This window comes from Fragaria vesca, linkage group LG6, assembly GCF_000184155.1.
Source record: "Fragaria vesca subsp. vesca linkage group LG6, FraVesHawaii_1.0, whole genome shotgun sequence".
In the NCBI taxonomy this organism is placed as follows: Eukaryota; Viridiplantae; Streptophyta; class Magnoliopsida; order Rosales; family Rosaceae; genus Fragaria; species Fragaria vesca.
This window is the reverse complement of record NC_020496.1, coordinates 14555835-14569159: the sequence shown is the minus strand read 5'-3', so window position 1 is coordinate 14569159 and position 13325 is coordinate 14555835. Positions and strand designations below refer to the sequence as shown.

At 34.5% G+C, this 13325-nt stretch overlaps 2 protein-coding genes across 2 annotated transcripts in view; both read left to right on the top strand.

Moving 5' to 3' along the window:
- The window catches only part of LOC101300458, a 2804-nt gene extending 2647 nt beyond the window's left edge, over nucleotides 1–157 (top strand). The window contains exon 4 of the mRNA XM_004303110.1: nucleotides 14–157. Coding sequence (XP_004303158.1) covers nucleotides 14–77 — 64 coding nt within the window. The 3' untranslated portion in view covers nucleotides 78–157. The remainder of the gene's footprint in view (nucleotides 1–13) is intronic.
- Nucleotides 1–13325, top strand: part of LOC101311785 (protein TPX2-like) — a 75017-nt gene that overhangs the window by 10580 nt on the left and 51112 nt on the right. The window lies entirely within an intron of this gene.

Genomic DNA, 13325 nt, shown 5'->3' with positions numbered 1-13325 from the left:
CATAATTATGCAGATTGATTTGTCCAAGACACTTGGGAGCACAGCTTACACATAAAAAAAAACAAAGAAGAGGTTGAAAGAGCTACTAAATCCAGCAATTCTAAATGAAGGAATTGCAAGAGGTTGAAAGAGCTACTTAGCAAAGCTACCGCGTGACAAAGAGGTTAAAAATTCATTCATCGGATTTCATGATTTTCCATATTTTTCTTTTTGTTAGATGCGCTTTCATGGAATGTATTGTCACTCCTTTTTTCTTTTTTGCTTTCTTAGTTTCTGGGCCGACCTAATAAACAATGTGAATGGGCTGCTGTCTATTAACAAGCTCAAGTATATTTGTGGTTGCTTGAAACATTGGAGCTATCACAAGCAGAAATACGCCAAAGTCCCGCTGCAACGTGCGGGCATCTTGCTAGGGTTTAGATATCAGAACTTTTTGGGCATCTCTCTCTTGCCGCCTCTGAATCTTCCAGATATCTCGACACCTTTCTTTCCCTGTCTTTATTCTTCCGCTCACTATCATTATTCTTCTTTCGTTTTCGCGCCACTTCATCAGCTTCCAGTGATCGCAAAATCTGGGTAGTGGTAGAATTTTGATCTTCATCACTCCTGCTTGCAGAAAAGGCCAGCAGAATCTTCAGTTACAAAAACCACCCAGCAGAAAGATAAGTATTGTTAGAACTTCTTTTTTTATAATTTTTATATGATTTAAGTTCCAATTTTGCTTTTATAAAGTATGCGTTAGTCTAATAAAGACTTCAATTAGATATAAGTATTGATGTGAGCTCAATTAAGAACAAATACAGTACTAATCTGAAGTGCAATGTGCATTGGTTATAATTTGGGTGTTTGCTTTGGGAAGGTTGTGAATATAGAGAGCTGGTATTAACTGGATTAATGGGACTGACTAGATATGAAAACTGATGCTTGGAAAGTGAGTTTTAGGTTTGATATACATGTTGTTGCATCCATATGGATAGCTTGATTTTATCCCAACTGTGAAATTTTTTATGGAAAGTTTATATTTGTGTTCTGTTATGATGGTAGTGAGTGAGAGGGTAAATTACAATGTTGTAAAATTATAGCGATTAGTTGCAGAATCTCATCGTTTTCTGTTTATTATTTGCAGATTTCATGTAAAGGTTTATTGGTCTCAGTTCTCCACTGCTATTCCTTTGTTTGCAGTCCTCCATTTTTCTTTTTCTGGGTTTTTCTTTTTACTCAGGTTTGTTTCTTTTCTAAAGTTGTGTAAAATTTCTATTTGTATAGTGACATTAAATTTTGAAATCCCTGCATCTCATATATTATCTGGGAATGTGAAATTTGTGTTTCTTTCTTCCCTAAAACAGGGTCAACTTTACTATACTACCCAACATACAGATGAATGCATAAACTTCAACATAATAGTTAGTCAGCTTTAATAGATTACAAATTCTTACAAAAAATACAAACCTCATATTATCAAAATATCTCAACAAAACTCATTTAATTATTTGCCCTCTTATGCCTACTTGGAAGAAAATTTAGGTAGCTTGAGTAAAAATACTAACCAGTTGATCTTGATGTTTGTATCATGAATTGTTTTTTTTTTTTTGATTGTTTTGTAAAAAGGTACAACTGAATGATTAAGATCTCATGGAGTTTAAATTGGTTCCACTCCTAAAGGTATAAGTGTAGGCATTGTTATCCTATGGTTTTAAATGCTTTTACCTGGCTAATTATCTTTTTAAGTTAAATAAGTTCTATTAAACTTTTCAAGTCTGCAGATTTAAATAAACGTTTGCAAGGCTGGGAGAAAACTATAGTTCATTTTTTTTTGTCTCTTTAAAAAATAATGCCTACACTTAGCTGAATAAATACTAGACATTTAATCTTCGCGTATGCATTTTCCTAATTATGATCATGAAAAAATATATATCGCTTTGATTATGAGCTAAACAGTTTCATTTCTGCCCAACAACTGTTAAACATACAAAGACAAGCACTATCGAAGATTAAGCTACCAGGAATCCTATATATTTGATTACATTTATGATTTTGTGGCCTCATTAAGTTAGTTCCAGGTTTTCTTCCTATCTCCATTTTGAAGGAACCTTATATATTTGGTTACAGACTTGCAGGTGTGATCTGGTGATCTCAATTAAATGCCGTTGGGTTGTTTTAATTTGTATGCAATTTTGCTTACTACTCAGTTCTTCAATCTCATGAAGTTTTGTTTCTATTTTTCGTTTTTATGTGGCGGAGTAGGCACCATTTGAGGCTCTAAGATGCATAAACTACACGCAGGAAGCAAACGTTGCATTAAGGTGGTAAAGGTAACTCTAATTTCTCTATATGCTTCTATATAGATGGTTAGTCAAAAACTATCCAAACTGAATATCAAGATAATGATAGTGACACAGGCTGAAAATTTATTGGTTAATGGCCAATTACTTGTATTAACCTAATTATGCATTTCGTAATTCTATAGCTTGAGGGGAAACAATGTTTATATATGTAGCAGCTGCATTCTATTCTACTACTGAATTGCGGAAGAATGCTGTTATGGATTTTATGGCGACCTTCAACAAATTCGCTGTTCCATTTTTACTTAGGGTTTTGTATAAATTGGATTCTGATTATGGGTTTTCTTATTGTCGTTACAGTATCAACTATTAAAACTATGGTGAAGAGGACTAGAGAGGTTTTGGATTTGGTTGGCTCCGGAAGATAGTGACTTCGTCTCTTTTTGAGGTCTTGGTAATCCTTTCAATTTTCCCTCAATATCATTTTTAATGTTTGTGGATTTGAGCTGGTCCTTGTTTTCTTTGCTTTTCAGTTGGGGTTCGGATTTTGTTTTTCTTTGAAGTTGATTTTCCTTTCGTTTTCTTCTCTCTTTTGTTCATGCTAATTAATGAAGAGCTCTGCTGTGTGGCTTTGTGGCTCAGCTTTATGATTTGAATGGTGTGTTTTACAGTGCTACCGTACTCAATTAGCTTATCATCATTCATGGTTTTTCCTGTTTTAGAAGGTGAGGGGGTAGTATGTCTATAAAAAATTAGATAAGAAATTTTTGTCTCCTTATGTTCACTGTATAAACTATAACCTTTAAGGCTAACTGTTTATTTTCTAGAAATGATTCACATTACGCCTATTGGAGTGTAAAAGAACATAGAGTCAGTTAGCAAGCAGCTGTTCAAATCGAAGCTTAGTTGGTCAGGTTTGATAAACTGTTTTTTTTGCTATAGAGGTTGATGATCATGTAATAGAATGTTAATGGATGACATTTGCATACTGAGAATCACATCCATATTTACATCTAATTATGCATTTCCTGTTGTCCATCTTTGAATATATCATATTTCCATCATCTGCTTGCATTATTTGTGTGAATTAGAACAGAAATAAACAGAGAAGAATAATAGGGCTTCAAAGACTTTGTACATGTAAAAATAAAATAAAATTCTGATGATGAGCTGCAAAAATGGTTGATCTTTTGCCTTCTAAATGGAGAAGCTCCATGCATTGTTAAGAAGGATTGCTGCTATATTATAATGCAGACAGATTTTTCCATCTTTAGATACGATAGGAGGGTTTGCAGCTTTTATGAGGTTAAGAATTTAGGATTGCAATGTTGTATGCAACGTGATTAAATGAGTACTGTATGGATGAAGTCCTTTTTTGATATGTGAGTTTGAGTGTGCTATTATTTATTCACATGACCAGTTGGATTTTGGATTGGGTCTTGCGAATACTTTTTATTTTTTATTTTTTTTATTTGCAGGTTCGGTGAAGGTTGCTGGGACTTAATTCCGTATTGAAGGTCTGTGTTCTGTTTATTTTACTTTTCACATTGGGTGTGATTGCAGACCTTTTGATAACTCACATTAGGATTTAGCTGTTCATCAGAAATATGTACACATAGATAAAATGCATGCAACGCATCTAAAATTGATTGAAAATCCAAAAATGTACCCGTTGAATGTTAATGATGACAGTTCTGAGCAAAAATATTTAGTTGCAGATTTGATTGCTGTGCATGGCCAAAAACAATTTACATCCGATATATGCAAACAAGATATGTTTTCTAGCCAAATTCATTCACATTTCAATGTCTCTGTGGATTTGCAATAGAATAGAAAGAGTGAAAGAATGGATACTCAAGTATTTTACGTCTAAGATTGAGTGAGGTATCTGCGGCTTGACTTTCTTTTTTTTGTTACGTTGGTCAAAAAGCAGAAAAAACAAACAGACTAAAAATTAGAGGAAGAGCTCATCCTAGCTCTAGAAACAATAGCAATGTCATCCAGAAAGGCTTGTGCGGCATGGTTGGGAGGATGGTCAAAAGCAATGAAACCAAGTTCATGATTAACACTGTTTGTGGCAAGGGCATCAGCATCTGAGGCTTGACTTTGATTGTTCTTCCGGGTTTGCAGGTCACTTTGATTCTTTTAAAGTTTATTTTTCATTTTGCTATTAGTTCTTTATCATCTCTTAATAATATTATTTTCTATTTTTCATAGATCAAACTACTTTTACAGTTCCGATTTGTATGTAACAAATAGTAATCCAGGTGACTTTTATATTAAATAATTGTAATTAGTCTTCAAATCATTTATCGAGTAAAATCCTGTTACTACTTTCATATTCTTCATGTCCATTTTTCAGATTTAGGTGATTTTTTTTTCCGCTGTGAATATATTGGCTGACTTTTCATTTTGGTTTTGAATAGGGAGGGGTTTATTAGAGAGACATAGAGAAAGGAACATTAGGGAGGGAGTGCAGAATCAGAAATGGTTCCAGAGACGGTGGAGGGTGGCGGACTAATCATACTGTTGCTTCGTTCTTTGACCTCACTCACCAACTTATACACCATGGTATGGTATGAATCTATTCTTCTACTGCTACAGCTCTCAGAGACACTATAGTTAAGCATAGCGACGTACTGTTTAGGCTTGTTATTTTCTTTCTATCTGAAAAATTTACTTGTTAACTGTTGTAGCACTGCCGTGCTATACATTCAGTATTTATGTCATAGCTGCTCTTCACAGCAGTTTTCAAGTGAAAGATATCTGTAGTACTCATATGTGAGCTTCTTGATTTCAGGATGTCCATGACAGGTTTCAAACCGAATCCCATTCCCAGGCTACAGGCTGTTTTAATGTGCGTTTCTTATTATCACTTGCATCGTGCAAAGCATGTGTGGTTATGGGTGATGAACTGAATATTCTACCAATTTCATCTCACATAAGGTCAATTACCCCAGTTTCAGTTAAAGAGGTAACTTTTTTTTGGTAGAACATGTTTTGTGATATGCAAAATTGCAAGCTAAAATGATTTAATTTGTCGGTAATGTGCATGTTCAATGTGCTTTATTTATTCACCGTTCTTATTGGGCTAGCTTGTAGGAGAAAGTGATACTTTTGTTATGACGAAGCTTTAATAACTGATTTGTTATTCTGGATCAACAGGACTCTGAAGGGATATCAGAGTTAGAAAGGGAATTGAAGGATCTAAACGAACAACTAAGTGATGCCTGCCCTGTCGGCCCTTTAATAAAGAAATGTTGCACGCTTGACCAGGTATACATCTCTTGTCTGATTGTTACTTGTAATCTTTGAACAGGGTAATTCTGTTGCTACATTTCTAGATGCAATATTGGATAAGGCATCGAAACACAGCACGGGCAATTTTCCTAGTGTTACATATCAACATGGATTTTTCAACTAGGTCATGATCTTCAATTTCAGTATCGCTGTATCAGTTTTGCAATTTATTCCTTTTATTTGTACAGGTTGTCAATGCTGCTGGTTGATTGCTTCTTTACTTTTGTCTTTAGTATTGTAAAGGTTAAAAAAAAAAAAAAAACCTAATTAGAGTTTGCCTTTATCTGTGCTTAAAATTCTATTTGGTGATTAATGTGCAGCTCTGGATCTTAGTGGAAAGACAATCGGGTTTAGATCTTATAAATCTGGTAAGGAATGCGTCTTTCAAACTGAATTTTGTTTTCACTTTTAGATAAGCAATCCTTTCGTTAAACCAAAATTAATTCAAGTATCTGTTTTTTGGATTATCATGAGGTAAAGAAATGTACTAAAGAATGAGTACAAGTTTGACTGAAGGAGTACGAGTTTGAGTATTGGAGTCAGTACTTACGACCAGGTAACAACTAACGGTGTTGTGAATCACTTCATCTTCTATCTCGCGGTTTCCAGATTTCAACTATTGGGAAGATTATCTTGATGACTGCACTTAACTATTTAGGTTTTCATTTCATAATCAAATTGCCTTATATCTGAAAGTCATGTCGTTAGCTGAACCTGGCTTTCATCATTGCCTTATATCTGTTATGAACTTTATAATACTAAGTTTAGCAGTATATCTGCTATACAACCCGCTATTGAAGACCATTTTGTTCTTATTTGTCCATATTTTGAGCAACTCTAATGTCTCGGTATTTCTTATCCTTTTCTTTTGGTTCTATCCATATTTTTTTTTATTGTTGGTGTAGAGCAGATGAGTTATCTTTGAGTGAAAATCTATGGAGGATTTGTTAACATGTGCCCGGTCGAGTTTGGTTGATTTTGGACGGGATCCAATTTTTGGAGGATTTGTTAACATGTTAACATGTCTCAGTATTTCAAATTTTTTCATTCCGTTTTTGTGTGGTTTTTATACTGTTTGAGATTGAGCTTATCATTTCAAGAAGGATAACCGTTCCCATTACCTGATTTGAGCTGATTCGGTGTTTGTCTGTTCTGCAGTCTAGGACCTCAATGATTGATTGCACCGACTTCCAGTATATAGCTTGCTGATTTGATTTTCATTTTTTAGCAGTTTGCCAGGTAAAGTTACAGTTTACGTGCAATATACTCAAATAAAGAAAATTGTATTTCTTTCTTTCTGAGTTTCACTCTGATTTTCGTTTCTTTCTTCTTTTTGCTATCGAGTGCCACCCGAACTAAATTGGAGAGATAACTGGACCTGGCAGGAAACTAAAGATGGTGAATGTAAGTACTAGCTCAATTGCTTTGATCTTCGGCGGTCACTATCTTTTCAAACATAACAGCATGTTTTATCTGATGAAGAATGTGATGCACATTGTTATTTTTGACTGGTTTTCTGTTTCCTTGATTTGAGCTGATTCGGGTTTTGCCTCTGCTGCAGTCTAGCACCTCAATAATCGATTGCACCGAATTCCAGTATATAGCTTGCTGATTTGAGTTTCATTTTTAAGCAGTTTTTCAGGTAAGAGTTACAAACTTTACATGCATTGTACTCAAATAAAGAAAATTGTATCGATTATATAGTGGCTTCAAAGAAAGAAAACTTTGCTTTCATCTGCTTGATTTAATTTTCATGTTTGCTTAATCTGAGTATCAATATGATTTTTCTTTCTTTCTTCTGTTTGCTTCCGAGTGCCACCAGAATACAAAATGAGATAACTGGACCTGGCTGGGAACTAACGATGCTGAATGTAATTACTAGTTCAATTGCTTTGATCTCTTTTCCTGTTTTTCACAATCCTCTTATTAAAGTGTAATGCTTTTTCTGTTGTTCTTGTCCGGTCGATTGGCATAGCGGTCTGGGTAATTCTTTGTTTGATTTCAGTTTTGGTTTTAGGTTATCATTTGGTTTTCTTTTTTCATGGTAAATTCGAAATTTGTTCTGTGTTTTCCATTTATTGGCAATTTGAGATATGGGTATCGAATTTTGGATTGAGACCGCGTTTTTGTGACAGAGAGAAAGAGGATTTCGGTAGCTGTGATTGTCAGCGTCTGATTTTCGACCCAGATTTCTAACGCTTCTCCTGTTTGTTCAATTTCATGTGAAAAATGAATTTTTGAAGTTTTGACTTGGGTTTTTGACTCTCAAGTCATGTTTATTTACAGTTTTTATCTGATCCATTAGAGTTTTAGAAGATTGGTTTTCGTGCTTGAGAATTGTGCGAATTGTGCTTCAAACTTAGTTCCTATTTGTTTGAATTTGTTTCCCCAAGCCCAAGTCTGTAAACCCGATTTTGATAGTACTTATCAATGATACCGAACAATATCTCAATTCGGATCAAACCAATCAGCAAAAGGAAAATAGAAAAAAGGGAAGAGCTTTAACCTTTTCGTGACTTCTCACTGTAAGTGCCCATGTCAATTGGGGTCCAAAGTTTAGGATATTTAGGTACCGAGACTTGACGTTTTCGTTTTGATATTGTTGCCGCTGATGAAAATTATTGCAGGAGGTTAGAGCACAACATATATCTGGGGAATTGGTGTCACTGATCTATTGCCTCAGTCTTGCAATGCTGCGAGTAATTTCTGATTTTATTATATGTTTAGCGCAGTCTGATAAGGATTTTAATCAAAATTGGTTGCTTAGAATACATTATTTGATGCAATATGATTGATGCACTTGAATATATGAATAGTTGCCTACTGAAATGATACTTATTATCAACTTGGATTTTTCAACTTGGTCATGCTCTTCGAGTTCATTATTGCTGTATCGGTTTTGCAATTTATTCCTTTCATTTGTACAAGGAAGGTGATGATTGCTTCTTTACTTTTTTGTTTAAGTGTTGTAAAGGTTAAAAAACCTATTAGAGTTTGCTGTTAAATGTGCTTAAAATTCTTTTTGGTGATTAATGTGCAGCTCTGGAAAGACGATCGCGTTTAGATCCTATAAATCTGGTAAGGAATTCGTCTTTCACACTGAATTTATTTTCACTTTTAGATCAGCAATCCTTTCTTTAAACCAAGATTAGTTCAAGCTTCTGTTTTGTGGATTATCCTGAGGTAAAGAGATGAACTGAAGAATGAGTACAAGTTTGACTGATGGAGTACGAGTTTGAGTATTGTAGTCACTCGAATGTTTCCTTAACTTTGATAAGTATTTCGCTTCCTTTTTACTTTAACTGTTTGGTTTGTTGTTCTGCATGTGTTTAGGAATTGGATTTTAGATTGAAGTTGGTGCTCTGTGTTTGTGAGGCTGTAAGGGGGGTATATTTTTTCAGGTGTGCTTATTTCTCCTAAGTTTGTTATTTCGTTTTTTATATTGTGAATCTGAATTTTGATCGTCTTTGCTCTCTTTTTGATATCCGAACTGTTTCTGATCTAATTACCTACCATATTGTTATTTTCCTTGTTCAAATGCCGGACTACTTGGATGAAGGAGCTTACGCCGTCCATGACGCTCAACTTTTTCATCTGGAACAAATTCAGGTAGCCGGCTTATCTCTATCTTCTTTCTGTTTTTTTTTTTAATTGCTTCTGCTGACAATTTTCAGATCGTGGAGTGCCTTCGAGACCCCTAGGCTTTACTCGACTGTAACCTGAACTTGCTTAATTTTGATTTTCAGGCTAATAGGACTGATGTAGAGGATCAACCTCCTGTGACTTCAATTCCTGCTTTTACACAGTGTTGTCAAGGTGAGAGCTCGCCATGTAATATATGATGTTGAATTCGGCTAATTGGTATTAAACCCCTTTTTGTATTTCATACCTCTTGGCAGGTCGATTGGAGAAACAATTTAAAATTACTTAGATATTGATAATTGCAGCCTTCCATGACAACATTGTGTATCTTATGCAATCCTCTCTGCTTATTAAGCCGTACGTGTATTTTCATTGAAAACAACAAGAGGATTACTAGATTGCTTGATGGTCTGTGACCGTTTTTAGGTGAAAAAGTAAGGACCTCCTGGATGAATACCAGTGGAAAACCACTATGGTTTGTCCAAGGCTGAGTATAGCTAGTAGGAATCGCTTAATATGGTAGTTATCTCTTTTGATTCGATTTTTTGGCTATTTGAATGCACAAGGTAAACTTTTTTTTTTTTTTCTTGGGTTTGTGCATCTGGATATATCATTTTGTAGGAATTGCTCTTATTTATTTTGTTTTGGGAGACTTTGATATGTATCTTCAGCATCAAAACTCTTTTTCATTGTTTTTTTTTTTTTCGGTTATGAAGTTTATGCTGGGTTTGCTTTGGATTCTGAAACAACCACGTCTTGAGAAAATCGAGATCGGCTTTGTATAATGAGAAATCAAGTATGCGTTTTCAAGGCTTCATATACCTTATAAACAGTTGGTGCTTCCATATGGTACGAGGCCTTGGAATCAAAGTAGAAAGTGGAATTGAAGGTCAGCATAATATTTATGAATATTTGATCTATAACTGCATTTGGTTAATATCCACGCAACTAAAAACTATCTTTATGAGAAAAATATGTAATATGGTCAGTTTCTATATATTTGATTCGCTCTTCATTATCGAATGATTAATATTTTTTAGCTTACAATTACAATGAATATCTCTATGCTTTTATGTGTAGTTGATGTTTTTAGGGTTCCGATCGCTCTTAATTGGTACTAATATTTGGATGATTAATGTGCATATCATTTATATATGCACTAAACTCTACAACTCTGCTGATTTTTACAGTTGCATTTCTTTCATCTTCAGTGGTTACTGGATTTTGCAGCACACAGTGCGTTGAATATGACTTTGATGAAGAGTTTAAGACAGATCCAGATTGGTAAGGTTCCCTCACTTCAATCATGCTGTCAATATACATTGTAAATTGCACAGCTGAAAAGTCTATAATTATAAGTGTAGGTCTTGCATATCAATGGTAGATATTATTGTTATCTCTATTTCCTTTTGTTCACGAATTACTTTTTTTTTATTTTTTTTTTAAATGCATTAGAACTTCAGATGGTTTTTTTCTGTCTTCATTCTGTTGGCTTAACACTGAAGTCCTCTATATAATTCATTTTTTATTTACATGCCTTCTGTGTGAGATGCACAATGTGAGCCCTGCATTTCATATATTATTTGGAAATGTGAGCGAAGTTGATTTTCACTATACCGCCCAACATACAAATGAATGCCTAAACACCTACTTGATAGTTAGTTGGTATTCTTAGATTACAAATTCCTTCAGAAAGTATAAACCTTACATATTATCAAAAAGCTCTACAAAACTCATTTAATGATTTTGCTTACTTATGTGAGCTTGGAAGAGAATATAGGTAGGCCCAGTAAAATGCTGACCGAAAATTACTAACCAGTTAATCTTGATTTTTGTATGTTCCTTGTTCTGATCATGCATACAGGATAATGAAACTAATTATCTGTAAAGCACCATGATACCTCGCCATAGAAATTTTGTGAAATCTTTTGTGAAATTTTGCGTAATCAAGTATTTGGTTTAGTGTAATGAAATGTCCTTGAGAATCTGAAATCTGGTGCCATGGATTGGGAACATAAGGCTCCAATTGGTGAACATAAGAAACAATCAGACGTTAGGGTAATTACATCCCCTTTTTTTCTTAGTTTGTTCGCCTCCTTCTGTCCTTCAACAAACTGGGGTTCCTTTCTGTCATATAGTAGGTAACTAAATACTAGGTGCCAGAGTTTCAATTTTCAATGGAAGAATTTGAGGTTCTCTGCGGCCTCTCAACCGGCCATTTGATCGAACATGGCCTACCATCAACAGGAGTGCACACCGTTATGTCATTGAATTGAAATGCACAGTAGAATTGGACATGAAAGTGTATTTTCCTGATGATGCTTCATGAAATAGTTCTTCATGATCGACTTTCATGATTTGGGCAGTGAAGTCTGCTGCATATTGTGGGGATTTATCATGTATTAAGAATTCACATACATGTTTCATCGTATATCTATTAGCAAAAATAATGTGCTGCAGATCATGAAGGCACTGGAGAAGAAATAAAGGGTATAGAAGGTGCCATGGTAGAAGATCAGACATTTTGCATCTCTGAGCACTATCGGTGTGTCAAAGAAGAGGTCAACACATTCCATAATTTAAAATCACTGTCCTTTGTTAATTATCAAATTGGTCCAACTTAGGCTAAAACAAGCTACATTTATATATGCTTATGCACAAGGTAGGTGATGACCTATTTGTCTTTTGGTTTACCGAGTTGTTATGCTCATTTACTCAAAGTGATAGTTTCAGAAGTTGTAGAAAAGAAAAGAAATAATGACTTCTAATATGTTTAGGGTCTATATCAGATTACCAGTGTGAGGGAACTAAGTCAAAGGTTCAAAATTTGGTTAGTAGGATTGATAGATATTTATTTCTGCACTGCCCTGATTTGAATTTTGCCATATCATGAAATATAATGGAACTGAAGATTTATTTTCCTTTAAGGAAGACCAAAAGAAAGAGAGACTAATATACTCATTTATATCTTGCACTCTATGCATTACTGATTTTTATGAATCTCTTCTACCCTTACTTGGTCCAACTACTGTGTTCTCTTATAATGTGTTTTATAGCAGGCCAAATATCAGTCTCATGTACTACATGTGGTACACTGTGTGCTCTAAGAACTGCTAATGCCACACAGAATGGAGGAGGAAATACTACAAATACTTGTCGTAAGAGCGCAACTTCTTTATGTGTATTACATAAACCGTGAACTTGAACATTTTTTCTGGCAGGATACATATGTTTCCCTGGAATTAAATTAGGAAAGGAGTTAAGATCACACCTGAGAACAACATTTACAGATTGGGGGAAAATAGCGGTACTGAAATGAACTTCCTTTTATTACAGAAGATATATTAATTGTGAGTTCCATTGAAAGCAATTGTGTCATAGTCATTGTTGGAAATTATTCAGTTCAGTTTTGAAGTAAGCATTTCTGGTGTGTAGATGGGAGGGTAATGTCAGCAATGTTAATGGTGGAAGAGGTCTCTTTTATTTTATTCAATTTAAAGAAAAATTGAGAGTGGAGACCTTATACTGAAAGGTATTTTTGGGAACCTTTTGTGTTTACTCAGAGCTATTCTGTTATATTGAGGGGTCTACTATGGTCAGAAAATGTTGAGGTTATTTAGAACACTCGTAACACAACAGGATCAAAATAATATGATCAAAGTTCTATGGTTTCTCTTTATATTTTCTTTTTTGTCCTAACAATTTTTCTTTGGCTTTAGATACATATATTGTTGATTAATGGAAGAAGGCTGGAGACCTATGGAATAGTTTTCGTTGGAATATGAAGGTATGACCTATTGATGCCTTTGATGTTTGATATGTAGAAGAGAAGGTTATACATAGTTTCAAATTGATCGTCATAAAATATTAGTAACCACATGCTTTGATGGTTGTAATCTGTTGTATAGGTAAAAACAAGAAAAAAAGAAAAAGAAAAAAAGCAGCCAACATGGATGCTCTTTACCTTGAAGGAACTTACAGCAACAAACAACTTCAATTATGACAGCAAATTTAGGGAATTGAGGAGCTGGCAGTGTTTACAAGGTCAGTTTTGGGATAGAGAACAGGTAGTTTATCAATATGTTTTAGCTTTCTTTTTTT